The sequence below is a fragment of the Oryza brachyantha genome, chromosome 3 (genome assembly GCF_000231095.2).
Source record: "Oryza brachyantha chromosome 3, ObraRS2, whole genome shotgun sequence".
NCBI classification, from domain to species: Eukaryota; Viridiplantae; Streptophyta; class Magnoliopsida; order Poales; family Poaceae; genus Oryza; species Oryza brachyantha.
The window spans coordinates 11779840-11805806 of record NC_023165.2 but is presented as its reverse complement, the minus strand read 5'-3'; the positions used below and the strand labels follow the sequence as shown (position 1 = coordinate 11805806).

Below are 25967 nucleotides of genomic sequence, written 5' to 3'. Positions count from 1 at the left end.
CGTGCACTTAATGAGCATACCACCGTTCGACCGTAGCTCTGAACATTTTAGGACTGTAGTCTTGTTATGAGCAATTCAGTAATCAGCATTCAGCAGTGCAGCACCCATTTTCTGTTGCTGAGTACAGAGATAAATCTGTGCATAGCAGAGGTATTCTTTTTAATATGATGGATAATAAAGTATGTCCTTGATTTCAACAAAACTACAACCTCCTATTACAAAGTTTTGCAAGCAACATCTAATCTATTAGACACCAAGTAAACAAGAGATATGTTAATTATAGCAAAAGTATACAGACAAACTAGAAAAATTTAACATAAAACCAAACACAAATCTCTCTCTCTCTCTCTCTCTCTCTCTAAATCATGTTTTCTGATATAAGCATTAACCAAAGTGCCACAGACCGTTCACCAACAGTGCATCTGTGCATGTAAACGAGTTGGTCATGGTTAAACGTACAAGCCTGGTATCCGATTGCAGAATGCCACCGGCATGATGCACCTAATTTTAACCATGCATCTCACCCTCCCTAATCCTTTTTTTTTTTGGGTCACGTTACCCAACTACTTGAAAAAAACAATTAACTAGTAATCCTTTAAGTCTTTATATATAAGAAGTGACACTTAAGCCAGCAAGTGAGGCCTAGGCACTAACCCTGCAGCTAGCCAATGGCGGCGTCGGCGCTTCACGCGGCGGCGGTCGCCGCCGTCCTCCTCCTCCTCCCTTCCCTCCTCGCGGCCGTCGCGGCGCAGTCCAAGGCCAAGGCCTTCTGCATCAGCCAGTTCGCCATCGCCAGCCAGGCCTGCTCCATCCTGCCGCCGAGCCCCCCCGAAGAGCACGACGACGACGACGACGACGACGATGACGATGACGAGGACCACCACGACGGTAGTGATGACGACGACAACGACGGCGGCGGCGGCGACGACGAAGGCGGCGGGGACCACCGTGAGCGCCACCACCACCGCCACGCCCGTGGCCGCCGTGGCCACGCCGCCGTGATCGACTTCTCGGCGCTCGTGGCCTCGAGCAACGACAGCATGAACGGCACCGTCACGGGTAACGGTGCGGGCGGCCACCGCGGCAACCACACCAGCGGCGGCGGCGGCCGCGGACGCCGCCGCGGCCGTGGCAGGCGCGGCCGTCTGCGCGATGACGAGGACGACCACGGAGGCGACGACGACCACGATGACGACGACCACCACGACGACGATGACGAAGACGACGACGAGCACCACGACGAGGAGCTCCGGGCGTACCGCGACTGCTGCCGGTGGCTGCAGGAGGTGTCCAAGGACTGCGTGTGCGACGCGCTGCTGCGGCTGCCGCCGTTCCTGGTGAAGCCGCAGCACACGTACGTGGTGAGGGTCGGCAGGACGTGCCGGATCACCTACCGCTGCGGCGGCATCTAGCCCTCCGGCCGTCGCCGCCGGCGAGCGCAACTCGTGGTTGATTACCAAGCTTGGCTGACGTCACTCGCGCTATGCATGTTAATTTGGGCATTTATATTATGTCAGGTAGATATATGAAATATGATGAGGTCCTTGCTTAATTATCAGGTAGATTTCAAAATCTGAACTTCGGATTTTATGTTGCATTGAAATTTTGGGTTTCATAATTTGAGAAAAAAAATCAAATGTAATTTCAATTTACTAATCTAAATTCTGATAATTGTATTAGCCAAATTCAGGCTTTAAAATTTTAGATTTTTTAATCATAGGCCTCATGATGTAATTTTGAAATTAAATTCACTTGATGATAATATCTAATTAAACAAGCTGCGGAACCGACCGAGAGACAGACCATTCTATCAGTTTGGAGTGCTCTAATAGCCCCAACCTGACCTAATGACAGCAAAAACAGGGTGGAGCTAGGAAATTGGTTTAACTAGTACTCCATTCGTTTCGTAATATTATTATTGTCAGAATATATTGTATTTGCTTAATTTTTATTGTCATATTCATTACCTAACCTATATAACCATACATTTCACGGGAGGTCATCAGGACGTCGGGCTGTATTGTAGCTCCGTCCCTTAGCAAAAATGAAATCATGGGTCACTACACCATGCCCTAAAATCCTCAACACATCATCTATCGGCAAAGGCCCCTATCCGCGTCAAATGATCTGTCAGGAAAGACCTTTCTCGACAGATAGGGTGTGTCGCTGAAAATCCTGTCGAGAAAGATATCTGCCCACAGACAGAAACTTTTACGACACACGGTCTGACCTAGATGTTCTAACTTTCCCGACAGACAAATCTATCCCAACAGACAACACAGCAGACATCAAGATCAACCATTGCAGTATAACTCATTGTTTGATTATTTGATAGCATTGGCCCAGAACCATTTGTAAATTTCTGTCATTAACAAATACACACTAACCGCTTTAGAATTCCAATGTATTCCACATATTCTGTTGAATATGACAACAATTGTCAAAAGCGCAAGTGACAAGGTCCTTTACATAGCATGCTAAAGCAAGTTCACAAATGTGACAGACAAACTACATTCTCACTATCAATTCTGTTGCATGGAACATCTTACATTAAGTTCTATTAACATAATACTTAACTATCAAGTTCTATAACTATTCTAACATGTAGTTCATTGGGGTGCAGCTCCCAGCTTTGGCCACCTGTGCCCATATTCATATGTTAGCCAAGTTGATGCCAGTTCCTGCAAACAGATCAATATGGTTTGTGTAAAATACCTATAAAGAGTCATCTACAAATACTTGAATGCAGGTGTATTTCCTTATGGAGGTTTAACATTCATGATGCATCCAATTAATATAACAGATAACATATAAAGTGAAGAAAAATTTACATGTGGTACATGTAAACTAAAAACTCGAAGGAAAAAATTAAAGATTTACTTGTGTATACATGTAAATTGATATTTGTAAAGGAAAAATTATTGCATACTGTTGGTGAAACTGTTTAGTCCAATAAGTCCATTTCAGAACTTCAATGGCAAATTAAAAGTTGGTGAAACTGTTTAGTAGCTAGTTATCAAATTATAAGGTCTTTCTTTTCAACTCTGACCATACTACATTATCCATTGAGTTCTGTATCAGAGGCTAATAATCATTCAATAGCTATGTGCAAAACTTCAAACTCAGCTTATCTACTGCTTTCAAGTATATCTGAATTAATGAGCTAGGATGACTGAATCAATGTACACCCTGCCATTTTACTTGTTACAAGATATAAATTATTAAGGTTTGCCATCCTTTTGGAACAATTAATTATTCCATCTTCTAATAGATTCAGGCTACAAAATCATACAATTGTCCAACAAATCTAATCTAAAGGGAGCAGAAAAGTAAATGCCATGCAAATTAACATATATAACAGATTCTTGTTTAGTAAATTTTATAAAACCTATAGAGAATATGTGTTTCTCTCTTGTATGCTTGCTTGCTTTGTGATTCCAACAATAATAACAAATTAAGGGAATAGCTCTAAAAAAGTCCCATGAAGATGAGCAGTGTTATCAGAGGTTGTCACTACAAAGGCACGGAGTCACTGCTCCCGACTAAGTAACTAAGCTACTCTACAGATCGAGCATAAACAGACAATAAAATCTGTACACCCTGCAATCATGAGTGCAACCAAAAACATACTTACACAGTGACCAATAGCGCAGATGTCTCCAAGGTCCAGGCTCCAGCTATCTCTGCCACAGTGAGCTAACTAAGTGAAGGCATCCACGGAATCTGCTGTGAAGGGAACTAATTAAGCACTCGATCTGACCGGGATTTGCAACCGCAAGATGAACGGGGACTGGATCTAGCAGTGAGGAGGCTGGGGGTCGTGGAGGCCGGCACTAGATGAGGAGGGGCACGGAGGCTGGAGCCCCTCGTCGAGCACCACCAGGCGTAGGGGCGGAGCAGGTAGACGACGCTCCTCGCCTAGCACCGGGGTGAGGTGACGGCGGCGCAGGCGGCCCATGCTCCTCGGCTCCTCACCAGGAGATGGGGCGAGGTAGCGGTGAGGTAGGAGGGGACTGATTCTGCGCGAGGAGGACGCCACAACTCCGGCCTCTGGTAGGCATCGGGCTGCAACGATCGACGGAAGGGAAGGAGAGAACGATGTGGGAGGGAGCTTGATCCAGATCCATGTGGGAGGCGGCGGCAGAAATGGGGGTGGGTTCTAGGGTTGCGGAGAACTAGTGAGACCTTATATAGCATATTTGGTAAATGAATGTGGGCCGTTTGTTTTGGATCGAATGGATGAAGCTTTTGCGACAAACAGAGGGTCGGTATACTTTTGGCGACACACAGTTTGACATGAGATTGACAACTGCCGACAGATAATGTGACCCGAAAAATCTATAGAACTAATCTGTCTCAGATCGTAGCATTGCCAACAGATAGTCTATCGCCAACCTTTCCCGACAGATGATTAGTTGATGATTATGTATTTTTACCTACACACATCTGTCGGCGATGTTGTGTCATGGTACAGTGGGTAAACATAATTATAGCGAGAAGTTGTAAAATTAGTACCATATCAGTATGTTGCGTGCATTCCAGAAGAGTTCCTGTATGTTTTTTTTCACCTCATCTTTTCACTTATGCATATAAGCTAAAATTTAAATTTCAACCTTGATTTTGGAGTTTTCTCATCGAAGTTTATTTTTCAGTATTAGTTTTTAGGTTGCTAAGAATACGTATATAAAGTTTTAGTTGTAAATTATTTTTTGTTTGAGAATATGTTGTTTGACTTTTTTAAACCATCATCCTTTCGTTTCGTCCGATCTAGAAAAGAAAACAAAAAGACAGAATAACAATCGAATCAAACAGTAGAAACCGTTCATGCATGACACTCCAGCACGGTAGAGAACTTGAGGCAGCCAATTGGGAGGGAGATGCAGACCCACACTCTGGGTAAATCATCTATTTTGGCAGCCTTGTGAAGCCACGGGAAAACCCGTTGCCCGTCACAGGCAACCACCAGCACAGAACACCAAACAGTTGGTCGTCGTTAAACCGGCACGAATAGATGGTTCGTTTTAGAACCGGCACGGATGAGACTCTCGACAGCTTTTGCTTCTGCGGCAGCAGGCAGCCGTAGGCGTGTAATTGTTGGGAATGGGTATAGTACGGTTCATCGTGCGTATGCACGGCATCATCGTAAACAGTGACAGAGACACACCTGCCATCGCTTGAACAGATGAGAATAATTAACTTTTTTTTCACTCCTACAAATAGTGTGGCTCCTCCTCTAACGCTAGCGAATCACCGTTACGATGTCCTTCGGTAAGACCCTCACCATCCTAGCTTGGCAAATGTTTTGATTAGGCAAGCAGAATGTCCTTCGGCAAGACACTCATCGTCCTAGCATGGCAAATGATTTAATTAGGCAAGCAGGTAGCTAGTGCTATATGACCATGTTTTGGTTTTAGTTTTTAATCTTTTATAAGTTAAATAAAAAATATCATAATACAGTGTATCATACGATGCTGCTGTCAACATGATGGTTTTCAAAACTAGTACCCTCTCAATTCGTTAGCTAGTACCAACCGAGTATCAGCTTTATCATTCTGGATATTAGGTTCAGTACCAGTGAGGTATCAATATATCAGGCTGGGTGCCTCGTAGAAATTATTCCGTTTCAAAATGAGATATTGTACCACAACAACTCCCTTTTATTTATTACTAGTAATAAATATTCCCGTGTGTTATAATAGAAAACTAAAATTATGATATCTAGTAAAAATAACACTAACCTTAAAAATTGCCAACAACATATCAAATAAAAAACTTATTATGACCCGCCTCTCAATTTGGAGATCATTCTGCTCGAGGATCAGAACTCGATGGTCGCTTTATGCATCAAATCAAATTCGATTACTTCAAATGAACCGCCAAGGGGAAATTTAGGAAAATAAACATAAAAACTGTCCAATCCACTTCTGTCCTAGAGTAGGGATGAAAACTGTTGGGAAACAGATGGACAATTACCTCTCATATTTTTGTTTTCATATTTTGTTGGAATCGGAAACCGAAAATGAAATCGAATATTATCGAGTACGAAATCAGATCAAATAAGGTAATGAAAATTTGCCACATTATAAAATCACTCAAACCGAGCTTCCATTTTTTCCTAAAATAGTAGATCAAAAATTTTAAATTTTAGCAACTAACTATATCACTTGATACCATCAGGATTACAGCTCACTTCATAAATCACTTTGTCAATGAACGTCACAACATACCAAGTAAATGTCACAGTTCACATATTATTACAAATTCAAATGCACATCTCACAGGTTATTACAAAATTCATATTTCATATTACAAAGCAAATTGCACATCATACATGTCATAACAAAGTAAAGGGTTTGTATGGCTAGTTAAAAACTTAGGGTTAACTTCTAATAGTGGGCTTACCTATTTGGGCTACTGTTATGGATTTATGGTGTATGTCCTGCTGCTTTTACCGTATATGTTTCTATTTCCAAGGGAAAATTCTAAATTTGTTTTTGTTTCCAATAATTTCCATAAAAAAAAGATCGATAATTTCTATTTATGAAAATAGCTCCGGAATTCAAAAAGTTTCCAAACCATTTTCACTCTAGGCCGGAGGAATGGGAAAATGAGGTTTTGCCACCATGGCCATAAAAATCACATTGAAAAAACCAAGAAAAATCAATAGGAGAGATGACCTTCAACAGTATCAAAAACAAATTCATTCATTCACTACAACAAAATGGTCTACCCCAAGACAAATAAGAGTCTCTTACCAACATGCATTCATACAACTAAGCAGTTCTAGAGGATATTTTTACCAGCCTCAGCCTACACATGTTCTTATTTTAAACATGTGGTTCTGGTCTTTCGCTGGGCCAGCATATGATGCTGAACATTGACGTGTTTAAAGAAAATATAGAAACAAAGCCAATTCATCTAAATTGCTAGAATTGACAATACATTCATTCTAATCCCTTTGGACATTTCATCAAAACATATGGCAATTCATGCAGCAAGATCTGACACCACCTCTCAAAGGACCCACAGTATAGATTTATAGAACTAATCGATGTCAGCGATGATCTTAATATTATCCACCCATACAGAGAAACTCTATATTTGGATGTTCTCTCTATTCTTTAAAGAGATACGAAAGATGTCATGTATGTATTGATGAGATGCTGTACTGCTGAGGATACCAAGACCAAAATCACTCGAATAAATTAAATTCATCAATTAATTTTGTGAGACATTCACTGAAATAGAACGGTAATAAAAGAAACCAAACAAATTAGCATGTGGGAAACAAACACAAATCTTCAAGCAAATGCAATGAATTAAAAAGTCGATTGATAGATTAAAATTTTTTCAGGTGATCGATAAATAGCAAAACTAGATTTTAAAACATGTACTCTATAATTGTAGCACATCTTAAAACTGTTTGTAAAACGTCAAAAACACATTTAGCAAACAAAATTTAACAAAAAACCACCCTTCTTATCTTTCTTGTATCTAAAATCCACAGCTATATATATTACAGCTGCACCAGCTGCGGCCTCAGGCACGCCGCCTCCAGTGGTTGGACCGGCGAAACGGCGGCGGCGGCGTAGTCGTCCGCCGCCGCGAGGAAGCGGTTTACCGTCGCCTCGCACGGCTTCCACACCGCGGCTTCCCACGTCTCCCCGTGGGGCGCGCCCTCCGCCATGCGCGTGAACACGGCGGTCGCGTCCACGCGCCGGACGTCCCACCCGTCCAGCGTGCTCAGGCGGCCGATCTTGGCCACCTGCGCGGCGGCGAGCCGGAAGGTGTTGTCCTTGATGTCGCGCACGGCGCGCTCGAGCATGGACGCGAGCTCGGCCTCCTCGCCGGAGCGCTCGGCGAGCAGGTATCCGTGCATCTCCGGGAGCCCGATGGCGCGGCGCGCGCCACGGGTGTAGTCCGCGGCGGCATCGAACGCCGCGCGGGCCTCGTCCACCAGCCCGCGCCGCACCATGTCGTCCACGCGCTCCCCGGTGTACCACCGCAGCAGCTCCGGCGAGGCGTCCGTCCACAGGAACAGGCAGTCGTGCGCCGCGCGGAACGCGCCGCCGCAGCCCTCCACCAGCGCCTCGATGTAGGTGTTCGACCCGCCGGCCACGACGGGGAGGCGGCCGGCCGCGAGGACGCGGGCGATGGCGGCGGCCGCCTCGCGCCGGAAGTCGTCGGCGGTGAAGTCGGCGTCTGGGTGCAGGACGCCGAGGAGGTGGTGGGGGACGCCGTCGGTCTCCTCCTCGGTGACCTTGTTGGTGATGATGGGAAACCCCTCGTGCACCTGGATCTTGTCGGAGTTGATGACCTCGCCGCCGAACCGCTTGGCGATGAAGATGGCGAGCTTGGACTTTCCGGTGGCCGTGGCGCCGAGCACGAAGACGACCTTGGGCTTCGGTTGTCCGGTGACACTGCCAGCGTGGTACGCCATTGATGACCTGAAGCTGCTCACCGGAGACGAGGAGGCAAGCCATGGTTACGTTGCAAAGACGGTAAAATTTGTTGCACCTCCAAATTATATATCATGCATAAAAAACATATGTGTGCATAATATGTTGAGTTAATAGTAAAAAACGCTAAATACCACGAAACCATTGACAAGTAAAAAGATTGCATGCTCCGTTCTAAAATACAAGTGTTTTAATATTTGAATTTTATAATAAAATATAATCACTTATCGTACTATTTATAGTAATACTTGTCTCATCAATCACTTTTCATTCAAATTTTTTCTTATTTCTATCCCTACTTACCCTCTCACCGATACATTCTTATTTGTTAAGGATCATCCCAGCCTTTTCATTTAAACATTAATCGCTAATAAACAATCTCTAGAAATATTTATATTTTAGAACGGAGTTAGTATGAACATATGATTAATTTCTATGCCCACATAAAAATTGTAGAAATTATCGCATTTAACTTCCGCGTTTTTTTAAAAATAAAACCCTTCATGATTCATGCATGGATAATGAACTACTTTGGTCAGATTTTCATCAACTCCATGAAACCAATACATACCAAAGGAAGAAAACTTGACATGTTCGTATGCATTACAATCTTCAGGGTAAACTTGAAATATGTTCATATTATCTATTTTGAGAGAGAAAATAAATATGTTTTATGTTCACCACCTTTTAGCTTTGACATAGCCCAAATCACTATCTTATATACAAACGCATACTATTTATTCATACTAAGGTTAGGTTTATGTTCACATAAGGGGCAAACCCAGTAGTTAATTAAGAAGACCGGTAGGCCATAGGTCAGCCTTAGGTATTTTTAAATTAGATCGGACCATATGGGATTAGAAACTAGGTCCTAGGCCATGGTCTGAGTGGCTTAAGATGTAGTTCTGTCCTTGTTCATATAACACCAGTGGTGGATACAAGGCTAGGGTGAAGGCAGGGGCGGATCCAACATGGGGGCGGGGACTCGAGCCTCGCTACCTTCGTTAAAGTTATTGGAGCCCTATGAAGAACCCCCTAAAATTTTATAGCAAAAATTAATAGAAAGGATGATGAAACTCTATCTAAAGTATTCAGACCCCCCTAATCTTATTGGCTAGATTCGTCACTGGGTGAAGGTGAGCCCTAGGTTTACCTCTCTATCCCCTTTTCACATCCTGTTATGTAATAGAAAAATCAATCATACAAAGCAAGATGCATTAGTTGACTCTTATATTTAAGGTAATTCCTATTTCTATTCCAACATGACACACTATAATAACATTGAAATCTGAGATTTATGCCAACGTGGAATTTGAGCTTATGACTAAAAGCCTTGACTTATAATATCTAACTTTAATGGTCTAAAAGCCGAGACTTAGGATATCAAACTTTAACGGTCTAAAAGCCGCGACTTAGACTATCCAACTTTAACGGTCTAAAAGCCTCGACTTACAATATCAAACTAAACTCCTAAGCACAAGAGTGAAAACCCTCTCTCAGATCAAACAAAACCGCCAAAATAACAAGGTATGCTTAACCTTTTCTTTTGAAACACACTCTTCAACAGGAAAAAAGAAAAATAAAAGGAACCAAACATTGCGACAAAACCTTCCTGGAGAGTTTTAGGACGTTGTTGATTGCAAGCAAAACATATGGCAGCCAAAGCAAAGCTAGCCGGGGTAACGTACCTGACACGCGAGGAGATCGACCACAGAGCTGCTAGCCGCCGCCGCCGCCGCCGCCGGAGTTGTCGACTGGTCGCCGGAGATCGACGGTGGCCGGAGCTGCACAAGGCGAGAGGTTTAATTCTGAGGAGGTCACAGTGGCTACTAGCCTATTGTATTTATACTGTCCCTGGATCGATTAGGCCGGTGCAGATATGCCCAATGCGTCTTAATGCCTACCATAAATCGATCGGAATAGCCATATCTGTCAATAACCTGTATGACACTGTTTCATTGGCGTGGATCGAATTCGAAGCCAGCCAGCCAAAATGGATAACCCATGGGCGAAAAATGGAAATCCTTGTTGGAATGAACGATCACATGGAAACACGGACACCGTGATCATACTCTTTCCAGCAGTGTATATCCGTTAAAGGTAGCATGTCATAATAGCTAATTGCGAGGTTATTATGGTAACCGAAGATTAACTTTCCTGCTATTTTCGTGTGTATCCTGATATATGCATATGCATGTACGTACATGCCACCTCCGAGCTGCAGGAAATCGGGAAATAAATGTACGATTCATCGGCACATCCACCAATTTTCTAGCCGTTTCTACCGTATTTGTATCCTATTCCTAGCATCCGTTTTGAGAAAGTCTCAAAATGGTAGTTTATTTATGTGAGTAACCTTATCACATTCACACCACAGTTGCATACACACCTGGACTTTTGTTTTATACTAGACTAGTTCATATTCACAAATCAAGAAGGGATTTTGAAAAAAAAGTAAACAAGCTTAGAGTGAAATTTTCAGCTCTTTAGGAACCCCAAAAGTTAGTAGCAAACATTGCCAATTAATTCCCCCTCATCCCAAATAAGTTCATCAGTTACTTAAGATGAGTGCTTTACTACAAATTCGCACTCACCATTTTGAGTCCTGTCAAACGGTAGCCAACTCTTCTAGTAATCCGTCTGGTCAAAAATATTTGTAGTTTAGAACAACATTTAGTCAAACTTATAAAATTATAATAAACAATTCTTTTTTAAATGTTGTTGCTTGTCAAAATTTTATTTTAATCAAATTTTGTTATAAATGATAAATATTTTTGACCGGAGATGGTAGATGAGAATGCACACAGCACACTCAGAGTTTCAGACCACGTTCACTTCACCTGGAGTGCTCAATAAACTCGCTGATCAATCTAGTCATAACCTGGCATAACTGACATGCCGCTGAACAATCTAGTCATGCATCTCTCGGCATCTAAGATACTTAGTTTACACTTCCTCCGGTCAAATATCAGTTAAACTTTTAAAATTTTGAACATTAATAATTCCTCAAATGCGTAGTTTAAAAAGAGATAATGTACTCCTCTATCCAAAACTACAGAAACATCTGACTACGAATCTTATTCAGATTCATATGCTTTGTCTATATTCAAAGACAAATGTCCCTTATATTTATTGGAGGATGGAGTATATATATTTGCCTCAAAAGTACTATCATAATATTAATAAATGTATTCCTAACATAAGATTAATTTTAGAAATTTTTAAAGTTTGATAAAATATTCTCATAAATGTCAATATTTTTGAATGAAGAGAATATTTTTCATAACCTTGTATGTCTATAGGGTATTTTGGATACTTTAGAAAATATACCCAGCTTACTAAACCGATCAAATATTATAGAATAATTGATAACTTATTAGATATTAGATTGGGACAATGTCAATTATACCGTTGAACTTATCAAAATGAGTTGGCATTGAGTAGTTTCTCCCTTCTTTTAAAGGAGTATAGAAATATATACACTTATTAATTATTATGCCTCGTTTTGATATATCGATGAAAGCATGTCGCCGGGCTGCAAAATGTAAAGAACAAGTACAAAGATAATGCCATAGACGAAATTAGTAAATAGTTAAAAAAGATTAGGTCAACACTAGCAAGAATTTAGAGACAAATTTGAAAGTGATACTTGGACGAGCGGTCATCTATAAGACTATGAGTCTGTTTGGGGAGTTTTAAATTCCGATAAGCAGCTGTTTGGTAGTCAGCTTCTAAGAATCTGAAAAAGCTTAAACTTAGCTTCTGGATTCTTATATCATTTTTCAAAATCTGTAACTACAGATTCTTAGAGGCTGTACACCGTTTAAAACAACTTCTGACATAAATAGTTTTTTACAGAAAGCTGCAGCCGAGAGAAACATGCCCTATGTCCAACGCTCCTACTTAACGAATAGCCTCAGCCCATCACGTACAAGACAAAAGGCCCACGTACGTACCCCGTGTCGAGGCATTGCTGGTGATAGGCTGATACGTTGGGATATATTAATGGTGACTTCACGCTACAGTCTCCACTCGAGTGGCACCAGGGAATACAAATTTGCCACCTTCAATCCTCACTGTCAACATTGATTTTGGGGTACAAGTGTAAAATACATATTAATAAAGCTATTAGGTTGAGAACACTCCACTAAGTTAGAGTGTCCTCATCGCATGGCTTTAGATTTTCTGGGCCAAACCGAGACCATTTTGCATGTGGATGGTGTGGTTTATGATTTGGGTCTACATGGCAAACTTAGATCATTTCTAGAAGGCTCGTGGTATATAAGAAACAAATAGCTATATTTTCTATAATTGAGGGGTCATTATTTTGTTTTTTCAAGAAAAAAAACAAACAACATAACTTGCAAATACAAATAATTTATGAATAAACCGTTTACATATATGTTTTTGGCAATCTTAAAAAACAAAACCTCAAAATTTAAGACAGAAAATTCAAATTTTATCTTATAAACATGAAAAACAAAAAGATAAGAGTGTAAATACCTCTTCATGTTCTTTCTAATTTTAGATTTAGGATTTTTGTTAGCACGGTTTTCAAGATTCTAAATGATGCGTTTCATGAAAAAAAATATATATAAATGTCTCATTTGGTCTTAAAAACATAATTTTCAATTTTACAATAGATAATTGTGTTATTTATACAGTAACACAGAAATCGATAATTCAGTACGATAACAGGGGAAAGGATATTTTTAATACATTAACAATAGCATCGGCCACCAATGCGAGCTCTTCTGTTTTTAATACTGCTGCTGCCGCCTTCGCCCCCCCTCCCCCCACATAGTGAGAGTTTTTTTTGTTCTTGTGTCGAAGTTGGCTATAAGCTTATAAGCTTACAGACTGCTTACACACTGTCTCTCATCCATTCTCTCCTCCACATAAGCATATAATCAGTTTATAGCCTGCTATTATACTTGCTCTTATCCAGTACTACTGCATTTCACTATCCATCCACCTGATGAACCTTCTTGGGGAGGAGGTGAGGCTCTCGATTCTTCTTCCTGCTCTTCTCAATCTGTAGTTGTTTTTTTACTTCTATTTTGTTCTTTATTTTTGTCTCATCTTGTCCAATAATGGTTGTCTGTACTCCTTGTACTACTTTTGGGGATGATGGGTTCTAGTAGTAGTTTGTTTGATTGAAAAATCAAAATGTAATTTCAATCTATGTAGAATTTTGGTTTGGGGGTATTGGTCAGTTATTTCACACAGCCTGTTATTTCTCTTGCTGACCTGCTGTAATGCTTAACCAAAAACAGGTAGGATCCCTGAAACTGTGTCTTCTCGTGTTGAAAGGCTTTGGGTGTGTAATTGGAGTGGCATGGATGCTTCATGGGTTAGAGAAGGGGATTGATCAAAAACGGAAGTTGTTTGAGCAATGGAGGAACTCGACGACTTTGTGGTTTCGATTGATTGTTGCGGCGTCTATACTCTATTCAACAACCTAGACAGAAATCAAATTTCAGTTCTAATGTTCGAAAGTTAAATTATTTGTCATACTATTTATAGCCATCATCAGCTACTGTTTTGTTTCCTTTTGAGAGATTAGTGTGGAACTCACAGAAACGTACCATGTGTTATACTACTATTTTTTTTTTTCCTTTGAAGCTATACATCTGAGAAGTGATTTGGATATCTGCATTCACAAAACTCAGCATGCCATGTTACAATCTTACAAGTTACAACTAATTATCATCTCCCTTTTCAGGTGTAACAAGAAGTAATAATCAGAAATGGCGTCACTTAGTGCTGATCTTTTACATGACATACTGAAGCGTCTCGATGGCACAGCGCTGGCAAGAGCAGGCTGTGCCTGTGCCGACTTCCATGCCGCATCAAGGGAAGAAGAATTATGGGAAAATGCATGCCGATCCATGTGGCCATCAACAAGGCGAGACGACGTTAGGAGCTTGATAATCTCGATCGGTGGGTTCAGAAAATTCTACGCAGATTGCTTCACCCTAATACTGAACAAGGATGTCCCTGTGGTTCAGACCAACGAAAGCAACCTTTTCGGTGAAGAATGGGGAGTCTGACTACCACTACTATGACGACGACGACATGGATGAGCTTGAGCCTGACGATGCCTTGCCTTCGGACTTCGTGTCTCTGATCGACGAGAGGTACAGAGATCGCGCGCTCTACTCGGAGGTCGTATGGGGAATTCCTAACTCGGATGGCGCGAACGGATGGTTCTACGACTGCCCGTTTCGGATGGACCTGCTCGACCACTCCTCCGAAGACAATGGCAACAACGACGACGACGGTGAGTTGCTCCTGCCAGCCATCAATGACCTGCCATGGTTGCCATCGATGGAGCAAGAACGGAAAGACGGTAAGCTGTGGAAGGAGCTACACGACGGCGTGAAGCTGAGCTGGATCGTCAACCGGAGGATGGAGCGGGCGGTGAACCTGGCGAGCTGGCACCCTCTGGGGGGGGGGGGGCACTGGCCGACCGACGCCGGCTTCGTGCTGCGGGTTCGGGTCGGTCCTCCAGGCGGCGAAGGAGGCCCTGCCGCCGCCATTGCCGTGGTGCCGGGTGGCGGAGTGCGTCCTGCTCGTGAAGCTCCGTGTGAGGAGCATGGGGAGGCGGGAGACCGGGGAGCCGCAGCCGCCGGCGCTCGCGCTGAGCGAGGTGAGCATGCGGTCCATGCGGATCGAGGACATGAGCGGCGGCCGCCTCGACGGGCGGCGCAGGTGGCATCCCGGTGTTCGCTGCCCTGTGTACCATGTGGTACAGAAAGCTGGACAACTTCTGAAAGTCGGTAGCGTTGCAGACTTGCAGTGTAATGTTTGCGGCCTTGTGCCGTCCATGCTGCACAGAAAGGAGTTCAGATCCTCAGATCCTCTGGATGTTTGGGAATTTCAGAAATATTTTGGAGGACTGCATGAGTAAACTGTGTTTATTAATATCTTCGCTCCGTATGTTCTGTTATCTTATTAAGTGTACAATATCATGCGATGTTGTGTTGTGTGTTTAGAACAATGCGGGTGTAGAATGTCACTTTATAGTCCAAACTAGAATGATACAGAGTTGAAGAATATAATCATGCATAAGCACCACTCAACAATCACAAGATTTATACAGTATGACAATGCCAAGAGTACAATACAAGAGGAACAGAAAGTGGAAAGTCTGAACATCAATGTGCATCATACATCCCAAAACCTCGCTAAGAAATAACCGCTTGTACCAAATTGAGGGTAAAAATAATATACACATGGATGGACAAGAACCATAACAAGCTCAAAACAATGTACTGACGCCCTTGGTGCTGCATAGCGCAGACCATGTACAAATAAAGAATACCCTGTAAAACTTGGGATAACAGCAGAGAAAGCCACCGGCAATCGTCTTTGAAACATGACCAAGATTGCTGACTAACATGGCCTCTCATGTACCATGTCAACAATCAAGCAAGAGAGAACTAGTAAACAGGCAACCGCTGTAGTGGGAAATAGACCGTGCTTCAGAAAAGATCATGCTTCCTTTTCTGCAATTCTTGTTTCCACCCTGGCTGCTGGTAGAACTCTTCCTTCGTAATACCAAAGACGGTCTGGAATTCACTGTCCGACAAATATGTCTGCAGAAGGTGCACAAAATTAGCCATTGAAACTCATGAAACCTCCATTTACATTACTAAGTTGTTCATTTGGAGCATTAACAGATAGTAAATGATGTGACTACAGATGGTAGTCACTAATGCACCGGTTGTGAATGTGCCGTGGTTTTGCGTTTAACTAAGATTATCTGTTGCAGTTCTACTAGATAAGGATAGAATTTGAAGGGTCTGTCAGATAGATGATTGGCAATAATCCTCGAATGGTCAGTTGCGGCCAAACATGTACATGTGAGCAGCAAAAATCTGGAGGATACCAAAGAACATGGTATATTTATTTAATTAAGAAGAGGCACCTGAACTTGGGCCCAAGAGGAGTTAACTCCGGTTGGGCGTGACACCCAAACCTCGCACCAATTGAGCTAGGCTCAATTCCTATTATCTAAAATTTCTTCAAGTACACTATCAACTTGGCTTAGTCCTCTCTTGATTGGCTTGCTTGCATATTTGTAAGCTACGCACCATATTCTATCCACGTGAACTACTGACACCTTACCTTGTTGACCTCACTACAACTTCTGTTTTGTACTGCATTTGAATTACTAAACCACATAGGCACATACACATTACACATAGTTACTGGTACGGTTTACTATTACAAAGTTCCTTAGTTTTATTACTGAAGATCAATTTCTTCTCTTTTATGTGTCAACTTGTACAGGCAGTCAACTGGTATCTTATATGGGGCACGTGTTTATCCATTTCACAAGGTAAAAAAGAATATATAGCAGTAACTTTACTTCCAAGGGTTGCAATGAAAAAACAAACCTCTCTGCGTTTGTAATCTATCCCACGAACAGGATTGGCAGATTTTGATATCAGCCGATCATAGCTGAAGGTTGTTTCACCTCCATTTTCATTAGCAGTCTGTTCCTCTGATACATCAGGCTCTGTCCGCCCTCCCTCAGAAGAAGCTCCATCTCCTGGGGCATCCTTATCTGCAGAAAATTCCGATGACTCCGCTGCTTCAGACTGAGGGGACACAGCAGATGGAGTTAATTCGGTCTTCTCAGCATCTGCATCAACTGATGTTGGCAAGATTCCACGTCAATACAAGGAAAGGAGAGGTAACCCCAAAATTCTGCAAGCATCATATTCATCTAGTATTCTTACAGTTCTAATCAGCAAAGTGCACTATTACTCGTCCAGAATTTACCAAACAGTAACAATGAAAACAGTCAACGCATAATAATGCATCCAAAGTCTCACGTTCTCAGCTTCTTACAGAAGAAAATACAGTATTAATGAAAAATGTCTAGTGAAAATGACACAACACCTATAATATCTCTATTATTATTTAGTAGTGCCACATGAAGGAAATTGATAGCTACATACTTTCGCTGTCCTTAAAATATGTGCAAGGGAAGAAGGAAACAGTCATAAGTCTTACCTGCAGATGGGGATGACCTGGTGCGAGGGCTTTGAGTAGAACCCTCAGCAGTCAAAACATTGGACAGCGCAGCAACAGCAGCTGCTCGCTGAGAACCTTGACCTGCACGAGATGGCGGTGGGCTTTTGGGTTTTGCGGATGGGTTGAATGCTGAGGTTAAGGCAGCCATTGCTGAAGCACGCTGGGTGGGTCCTCCATCACCTGAGCTTGTAGGCCTATCGTTGGACTAAAAAAACACATTGTTGCTAGTTTGTAAGATCAGCAAATTTTATCCATAATATTTTTTTTCATTGCTGTGTTGGGAATGTTAACAGTACCTGTTTCTTTTGGGAAGGGTTGAATGCAGAAGAAAGAGCTGCCAATGCTGATGCCCTTTGGGTTGGTCCACCATCACCTGAACTCTTCGATCCACTCTGCGAACAATTAATGAGATGGGTTACTAAAATATGAGTCCATATTTATTATCTCCAAATATCCACTTTTGATATTAAGAGAAAATAATTTATAGGTTTCAAAATTTAAGAGCAAACATTGTAACTTACCTCTGAGCGCATTCCGAAAAGAAGTGAAAGTTTCTTCTGAAACGAATTTCCATGAATCTGTTTCAAGGTGAAAAGTATTATATCATGTGCTAAGATGGTACAGCCAAATACCATTATAGCAAAGTACTAAGAAATCATGGAGAAATACATTCTAAAGAGACATTATTTCTATAACACAAGCATGACAAGTCAAAGTTCCTAAAAAGTAATAGAAAGGGTGAAACTTAATTAAGTACAATGAAAATGAGTTGAAAATTAGTACCACAGAATGAGAAATTAAAAAGGTCCTAGAGATAAATACTTGCATACAATAGTTAATATAAGAGGAATATATTGCACAATTGATGAACCAAATAATTGAAGAAAGCATGATGACTTCGTTGCAACAGGTCCCAAGTTCCACGGCAAATATGCAGATTTTATTTCATATGTGCAAAGATGCTCGTGTTCTCCAATCCTTTCAATTGATTTTTAAAATCTCAACCGGATCCAGTATAACCTCGCCAGGTCCCTTTTGCTTCTATTAAGGACTACCAACCAAAGTTGGTATAAAGAAAAGGCAAAAAGAAATTTTATTTGTTGGGTCTAAAAGTACTGTGAATTCAATGCCATATGTTCAGCACATGGCAAACAATCTAAGCAAATGCACCATAAAAACACCACAAACATAATGAGAAATATATGCACTAGGCACTTGTTGGTTCAGCCCAAGAAACTGGGAATGAGAGATAGCAGCACACGGAAGAGCTCAGTGCAGCAACATTTCTCTGATGCCCTCATACAAATGGATGATAGAACAGAATTAGAAGCCGAGAAAGATTTATTGGTACATGTCCAATAGCATACCACAGATCTTGTGTTATCCCAGGAGAAGTATGTTCTGAAGAAGCATGGTTCATTTCCTTCAATGACTTTGTACAGAGGCACATCAGGAGAAAGACCTTCAAAGGTCACCGCATGTTCTACGTATTTCTGAGAGAACAGTTTATTACTATGAGTTGAGCAAAAATGGCAATACTATCTTAGTTCAGCGAGAGTAAATGGTCATGTCATACCTGACCAATTTCAAATGCCTTCTGCTTCTCTTTTGTGTCCACACATTGACCCATCCAAACAAAGACTTCTCCATGTGTATCAAGAATCATCATGTCTTCAGTCAACAAATCATCTTGTGAAAAATTGAAAATTTCAGTGACCTGCAAATAGAAAAGGTTTTCAGAAACTATAATACAAATTGCTGAAGCATGACAAATGTATTATAGGATGACAAACCTCTAGCTTCCCTGATAAATGGTGATCAAGTTATTCAAAAAGAAACCAAAAGAAAAGAAGAAACATTAGGTCACTGTTAGACAATATCAAAAAACACATATAAAGCATAACAGGACAATTTTGCAATCAGGTTTTGACTGGAACTAACCATTCCTCAACGAGAATGTATACAAATGAGGATCTCTAACAACAACATCATGTGTGACATTTCTGCTTGTGTAATTCTGCTTTCCACCAAGAGCAAACCAAAAGGCAGAACTCTCAGTTCCCTCCTTGCAATGTTTGACAGCAACACCAGGCTGCAAGGTTTGCAAACATCAGATAGCATTTTTGAGTGATAAATAACTAAGAATCAAAAGAAATATCTAATATTTTTCAGTTTATTCAGAGAAACACATTCCAGAGAGTAACAACCAAGTTATTTCTATGACAGCCAAAACAGATTTTCAGTAAAAAAAAACATCAGGAGGTAGTAACCTCACACAGAAAAATGATATATCTATGCAGAGCCTTTTGATTCATACTGGTCAACTTTTATATGAAATGACACTTTTTAGTCTAATCAACAAAGGTGTGGAACAACTATTAGTAACAAGAAAAAGATACATGACAGAAAAAGAATAAAAAAATGAAATTATATCCTTGAGCTTCAGTATCATAAGATTCTCAAGTGCTGACATAAATCACTTTTCCAAATAATGACCACATTGAAATATCAAATGTGGTTTCCTAATCTCATACCTTCAAGAATTCAGCAATTTTTGCAGCCCACTGTTGCTGTTCATAAGAACTGGCATTGCCAATCCATGTAAACATTGAATTTCCAGATTGCAGAACAAAACAATCTGTGGGACTCAAGCTTGACGACACCTATAAAAAGAATGTTATTGATAAGTTGATGAGAGCAATAATTCACAGACAATGGATGGCATTGAATTTTATATATTACTAGCAAAAAAATAAAAAGGTCATTGCAAAGGACAAAAATAATGTGGCTGCAATGAAATTAAAATATCAGCAGCCCAATTCGCATGTCAAATGGCATCATTCAGGCACTACCACCATACCAATCATATTTCAAAAGCAATAACTCACAAGAAAACCAAGCTGACTGTGCACCTATAGAAAAATACTGCCAAAATGCACAATGGGTATTCTCTTGTTTCTCTTTTGATGGCATGAACAGATCAGCACATTAATGAAACAAAAAATTATACCATTATTCAGTGGATACATCGCCTAGACTTTTCTTGTTTCACTGAGCTAGAGATTCACACCAGTTACACCTTAAGGCCGTTGTTAATCAACATATTTTAATCTCTATTTATTCACAGTCATTATACTCTATGATCTCACTGAGAGATTCAAACTAGTTGCAACTTAAGAGCATCATTAATCTAACATATTTTAAGTTCTCCTTGTTCGCATTCATCATACTCTATGATCTTAAAGGCCATCAATTGTGCTATAGAAGCTGTGTACCAAATACCCTATACTTTTTTAGTATAGAGTTCCAGATTAGTTTGCTATTATGAAGGGCCATTTTGAAACACATAAAATCATCAAATATATTAAGTCATACTTCAATGAAAAAAGCTTCATCATCTTGTTAGATCTTCATATATTCAGCTTGCAGGAGAGGTAAATATTACCGCATCAACTTGAAGTGCTTTATTATTATGCATTGATGTTCCAGAAACTCGAACAAGAGCAATGCCATCGCCAGAATATGTTTCATCTTTCAAGCCCTTCTCTTCCACAAATTTCTTGTATCCAGAGCTGATTCCACCCTGCACAGTATGCCAAATATACCCCGCAGATTTTTTAAAAAAAAAACTGTATTAGAATTGCAGTTCAGCTGTATATATAGTGATCACCTAGCCCCTTAAAATTAGAAAACAATACCCAATGCTGATTCTATATAACATGATTATGATAAGGACCAAGTACCACACCTTTAAAACAACCATGGGCTGGAAAAGGGCAATAAATTGTGGTGGTTCTTTCCCTTGATAAATACGGCCCTACAAAACCAGATATAATACATCAAACTCCTTCCTAGAAAATATATCTGCATTGTCAAAGTAGAAATATAGTACCAGAGCAGGTCTTCCTTTCAATGAATTCCAAATTGAATTAGCTGTTTGGAAAGCCATCTCTTGATCTTCCTGCATGAAATCCACCAAAGAGTAAATTCACAGATCACACGCATAGTTGTAGGAGCCACAAATATTATTTGTCACTTATGAAATCTGATTAATAATATTTAATTTTGAGAAAAACAGCTAATTATTTGACATAAAAGTGAAGAATCATGTCTCTTCAACATAACATGCCATTCACAGGATCTTGTGTTGGTCAAACACAAAGTAACAAGAAAGCACTATACACTATAGTATAGAAGTTCAATAATAGTATAGCGAACTATATTCTAAAGCATGGAAACATTGAAGGGCACAATTACCGGCATGCTGTCCTTGCCGATCCAGTAAGTTAAATAGAATTCTTCTCTCTTGTCACCAGAATGATACGTATATAGAACAATATAGCAATCTCCACTGTAAAACTTTCCAAGCTCCTCCTTTGGAAGTGCAGTCTTAGAACTGCCATTAATACACCAAACCTGAAATACACATGTTTCTTATGGTTACATACTTACATTTCTACTATAACATTTTTCTTGCTTTCCTTTGAAGTTGTTATAAAAACTTAATAGTGTGTACCTCAATTTTTCCATCGCCTTCTAGCAAAGGAGGAACTTCCTCATCTACTGGTGCACTGCTTTTTGAGGCTCCCTTGACATCAACTCCTTGTTGCTTCAACAGAGCTACAGGAAAAGCAAATATTACTAAGAATGGCCGAGGGTCAATTATTTGATCTCAGTGAAAATGAACAAACATACTACCTGCAACTTTCCCTCTCCCTTCCTCCATGCTAGCACTTCCTGCTGCACTATTTAGTGGCCAGGATTCAAATTTAGACTTGAATGTATGATTCTCATAGCCTTGAATGACTCTAGTTACTCTTGTTGTCTTTGGCCTGTTTTGAGTAGCAATGAATTCCTACAAGAGGCAAATTCAGATATGAACAAATTTGAACAAGGCAGAAAAACAAGAACAATGGCTTAGGTTTTACCTCAACTGCCGCATTAGCAGCTTTTCTCTCGTCCACTTGTGTTAGTCGACCAACCCATATAAATAAATCAGCCCCACAGTCGACCAAAAAGCACTTATTGTTCTCAAGAATTGATTTTGACAGAACAGTGTCTTCTAACTTTAATTGACCATTATTGATGCTGCAACACAAGAGTTGATGGCATGGGGAAAAAATCAAGATATAAAAGATAAAGTTGAACCACTGAAAAAACAGTAAGACAAACATAGCAGTACAGATACATATAGTCTCAGACCTAAGGATATAATAAGCTCAGTGGACCAGCGAGCAAACCATTAAAACATCAGAAGCTTTTGAAAATGTGTATGCCCCAACTTCATCCAGACAAACCAATTTATTCGCAAAAAAAGTAACCATCTAACAGGAAGCCGTTTACATTTACAGTAACATTAGCTACAAATTCACATGGTTAAATAAAGGTAGTATCTTCACACAGGACATAGGTTGTGTGATCAAGGAGGAAATTAGTTCATTTACATTCTCTATGGATTAACCATCCAGCCCATGTTTTATCATGTTGTGAGAACAATACATTAGACAAATGTTGGCACAGAATTACGGTAATGTACCATACAAAGCCACATAGGAAGACAAGTCTGCACAGTTCTTTGGAGCAACAAATTACTAAAGGGCAAAAGGTCCTAGTGTCATGGGCACTGGACCAAGAGGCTGAGGTCCACAGGCAGACCAATAGCACGCAGCGAACTAAATTCACGGTTCTGCAAGTGCTAACCCAAAAAAAGTACTCACCTGTAAAGCTTGGGAGCTGTGGCTTCAAGAACAACATCATCGTCACTTACAGCTTTCTTCCCGATTGGTGCAAAACCTCCAAAAAGGACCCAGAATTCGCCTGAATCTGATTCTGCTTGCAATTTTCCATCATCTATCATGGAAACATTGTAAGAAATTGTCAGATTTGTGGCAGTAAAATACATTTGCTGAGATTTAATAGTTGATCATACCAACAATTGCAACATCACACACTCCATTATGGTACGTCTCCTTTAAATGTTGAATCGCTTCCAAAGCTTTCGCTCTCTCTTGAATATTGGAGTTTGCACCATTGAATTGATATATTTTATTCTCAGTATCCAAGATAAATACATCATCATGGTTCAATGATGAACGAGCAAAGGGAACCTAAACAGGTAGGACATTTAATGTATGTAACGCAAGGATATAGAGTAGTTTAAAAAACAAGGAGGTGAAATAATATGCACCTCTTTGACTCTGATAGCCCTCTTCCCTTTGCAAATATATAGCCGTGTTTCAAACTTTTCCTCTTCAGGTTTTTTAAACCCAGAGGCAAAACCCCCCTCCAAGGGTATAATGCATGGCTTGAAGTATGATAGGAACTTATCAGACTCATAGCCTTGGAGTTCTCTGTGCTGGACTGCGCGACCTCCAAGCATGGTGTCAAATTCAACTGTCTTAATTGCTGCAGTCCCAGATTCATCCTGCATGAAAACACATAAAATCAAAAGGTGGGCTCGAAATGCCATTTGTTGGTACAGAAAACTAAAAATGTTATAGAAATGTACTTGGCTAGAATCTTTCCCAATCCAAAAGTGGATGTCAAAAAGATAGGCACCACCACCTTTGTTGCAAGTCGTCTACAAAAATGTTACCAGATCATTGAAACACTTGTATATTATGGAGATAATAGAAAGAAGGTTATAAAAGGTGAATAGAACAAAATTTCACCTGGAGAACTATATATGAATCTCCACAGTAAAATTTTCCATAATCTGATTTTGGCAAAGGAACTGGTTTAAAATCTTGAATCCTCCATATTTCTGTGCCACTATATTTATATTAAGGGGTATACATCATAAAATGAGAGTGTCTTCTACACAATGATTCTAAAAGATCATAGATAAACAAACATAAAGGCATTTAAAGAAGGATACGGTTTTTGGCCAGCTCCTTGAAATGCAGGATCAAGCACAGGCTTTGCACTTGACATTGAGCAGCAGCCTTACAAAAGGTTTACTTGAAGACTAGGGAGTGGCAGGTGGCTCCTCCACGGAATACTAGGAACTTGTACACTGGAAAGGGGAAGGAAAACTAACTGTTTCAATAACATTAGAGAGTAAAACAGCTAATATGGAATTCAATACATGGGTCAAACAAACAATCAATTGGAGAAGTTAGCTGTTGAGAAATACAAATGAACAGAACACGAGCAAAGCATCAAAAGGAGCATATCCTCAATGATACAATCATAAATAGAGAATAACCTGAAGGATATCATCATCAATTACAGGCAGCACAGTAATGGCACGCCAGATTTGCATAGTTTCATTCTTAAACAAATCAGTAATTCTGATCAAAACTAAAAAGCAGAATAAACCATACGCAACGTACTGGTTACATATGCATGAGCTCCATCTAGATTTGGAAGACATTGCAACATAGAGTACCGTTATGTTTGCTAATGGAGATGCACCTATCACAGGACTCAAACCAAAATACGCCTATCTGATTGATCTCATAATGAATATGTGGCTGCACAGCACCACCGGCCTCATGCGCTTAAAACAATCACCCACATCCCTCATGAAGGAGATGATACTGAATTACTGATTACCGGCTGCATTATGGGATCAATCAAGGCGAACACTATCATATGCAGATCTCATCACCAGCCCCCTCGGACCACGCCAAATTTGGAAGAGGCGCCTATCAATCATCTGCATATTTGCTCCGGCAAATGTGCTCATGGGCACGGTGGCCACCAGCCAGATTGGGAAAGGTGATTAGCGCCACTCAACCCCAACTACGTCACTAATAATTCATTCGTCACCCCCGACGAAGAGAAAGGGAAAACCAATCACAGCGGATAGGAGAGCTAATTGACGGATCAACGCGCACATTCCACCTCCGATCTCATTGATCGGCTACACAGCCCAACCAGACGGCCCCGGATCGCCGGAGACCGACACCACTCCTCACCCTCACACCACAACCGGACGCATCCCCTCTCCCATGAACAGTCACCCCCAGCAACAATGGCCGGCGTCACCAAGTCCCCGGAGCGGATCGCCGAACGAAAACCAAAAAAATCAAACCAAACCAAACCCACCCATTTCCCGAAGCACAAACAACAATTGCACGCACGCACGCACGCACACACCCGGCGAGTCGTTCGAGGATCGGAGAGGGCACTACCTGGGGCGGGGGGCAGGACGGGATCCGATCGGAGCCGGCGAGGTGTGGGGAGGGAGGGGGGTAGGAGGAAGGAGGAGGGGGGGGGGGGGGCGGCGATCGAGGTGGCCGGCGGAAAAGCGGAGAGGGGGGTGACGCGGCCTAATAAAGGAAGCGGGGGCGCTATGATTGCTCCCTTCCGCCTCTGCCTCTCTGTCTCTCCTCTCGCTCCGCCTGTCCCCGTGCCGTGCGTGACGCGGATGTGGACGCGGGTGGAACGGGGTAGATCTGGCAGGAAGCTCTCGCTCGCTCGCTCCCCCTGTTTTAGCGCAGGCTACAGCGGCGT

General features: G+C 41.2%; 4 protein-coding genes across 4 annotated transcripts; 2 read left to right on the top strand and 2 right to left on the bottom strand.

The window, feature by feature from the left end:
- Nucleotides 1-643: 643 nt before the first annotated feature.
- Nucleotides 644-1684, top strand: LOC102704967 (putative carbonic anhydrase 2). Its single transcript, XM_040522644.1, has one exon. It carries the CDS (start codon nucleotides 669-671, stop codon nucleotides 1410-1412), a length of 744 nt encoding a protein of 247 aa, XP_040378578.1. The 5' UTR covers nucleotides 644-668; the 3' UTR covers nucleotides 1413-1684.
- Nucleotides 1685-7516: 5832 nt separating this feature from the next.
- LOC102704691 (adenylate isopentenyltransferase 5, chloroplastic-like) lies at nucleotides 7517-8440 on the bottom strand. Its single transcript, XM_040522872.1, has one exon. The coding sequence runs from the start codon at nucleotides 8438-8440 to the stop codon at nucleotides 7517-7519; it is 924 nt and encodes a 307-aa protein (XP_040378806.1).
- Nucleotides 8441-14209: 5769 nt separating this feature from the next.
- LOC107303757 (F-box protein At3g44326-like) lies at nucleotides 14210-15372 on the top strand. Its single transcript, XM_040521590.1, has 3 exons — nucleotides 14210-14367; nucleotides 14471-14891; nucleotides 14974-15372. The coding sequence occupies exons 1-3, from the start codon at nucleotides 14210-14212 to the stop codon at nucleotides 15370-15372; spliced, it is 978 nt and encodes a 325-aa protein (XP_040377524.1).
- Nucleotides 15373-15513: 141 nt separating this feature from the next.
- On the bottom strand, nucleotides 15514-25682 carry LOC102715743 (villin-2). The gene is made up of 24 exons (XM_006650033.3): nucleotides 25646-25682; nucleotides 24385-24522; nucleotides 24179-24278; nucleotides 24016-24087; nucleotides 23695-23931; nucleotides 23437-23614; nucleotides 23225-23357; nucleotides 22436-22595; nucleotides 22206-22362; nucleotides 22024-22127; nucleotides 21765-21923; nucleotides 21400-21468; nucleotides 21256-21324; nucleotides 20953-21090; nucleotides 20042-20170; nucleotides 19449-19599; nucleotides 19301-19311; nucleotides 19084-19224; nucleotides 18875-19000; nucleotides 18029-18085; nucleotides 17804-17899; nucleotides 17487-17712; nucleotides 16865-17121; nucleotides 15514-16060 (listed from the first exon to the last, which is right to left on the bottom strand). Exons 2-24 carry the CDS (start codon nucleotides 24438-24440, stop codon nucleotides 15947-15949), a joined length of 2940 nt encoding a protein of 979 aa, XP_006650096.1. The 5' UTR covers nucleotides 24441-24522; nucleotides 25646-25682; the 3' UTR covers nucleotides 15514-15946.
- Between the last annotated feature and the right edge of the window lie 285 nt (nucleotides 25683-25967).

What these genes read in the sequence shown, in the direction of transcription:
- LOC107303757 (XM_040521590.1), top strand. Translation starts at nt 14,210, where the DNA reads ATGGCGTCACTTAGTGCTGATCTTTTACATGACATACTGAAGCGTCTC. An exon ending in TCCATGTGGCCATCAACAAG is followed by an intron (nt 14,368 to 14,470) that starts GCGAGACGACGT and finishes CCTGTGGTTCAG; the next exon opens with ACCAACGAAAGCAACCTTTT. An exon ending in TGGAGCGGGCGGTGAACCTG is followed by an intron (nt 14,892 to 14,973) that starts GCGAGCTGGCAC and finishes TCGGTCCTCCAG; the next exon opens with GCGGCGAAGGAGGCCCTGCC.
- LOC102715743 (XM_006650033.3), bottom strand. Translation starts at nt 24,440, where the DNA reads ATGTCAAGTGCAAAGCCTGTGCTTGATCCTGCATTTCAAGGAGCTGGC. An exon ending in AAGCACTTCAAGTTGATGCG is followed by an intron (nt 20,171 to 20,952) that starts GTAATATTTACC and finishes TTCTTTTTATAG; the next exon opens with GTGTCGTCAAGCTTGAGTCC. An exon ending in AAATTGCTGAATTCTTGAAG is followed by an intron (nt 19,600 to 20,041) that starts GTATGAGATTAG and finishes CAAACCTTGCAG; the next exon opens with CCTGGTGTTGCTGTCAAACA.
- LOC102704691 (XM_040522872.1), bottom strand. Translation starts at nt 8,440, where the DNA reads ATGGCGTACCACGCTGGCAGTGTCACCGGACAACCGAAGCCCAAGGTC.
- LOC102704967 (XM_040522644.1), top strand. Translation starts at nt 669, where the DNA reads ATGGCGGCGTCGGCGCTTCACGCGGCGGCGGTCGCCGCCGTCCTCCTC.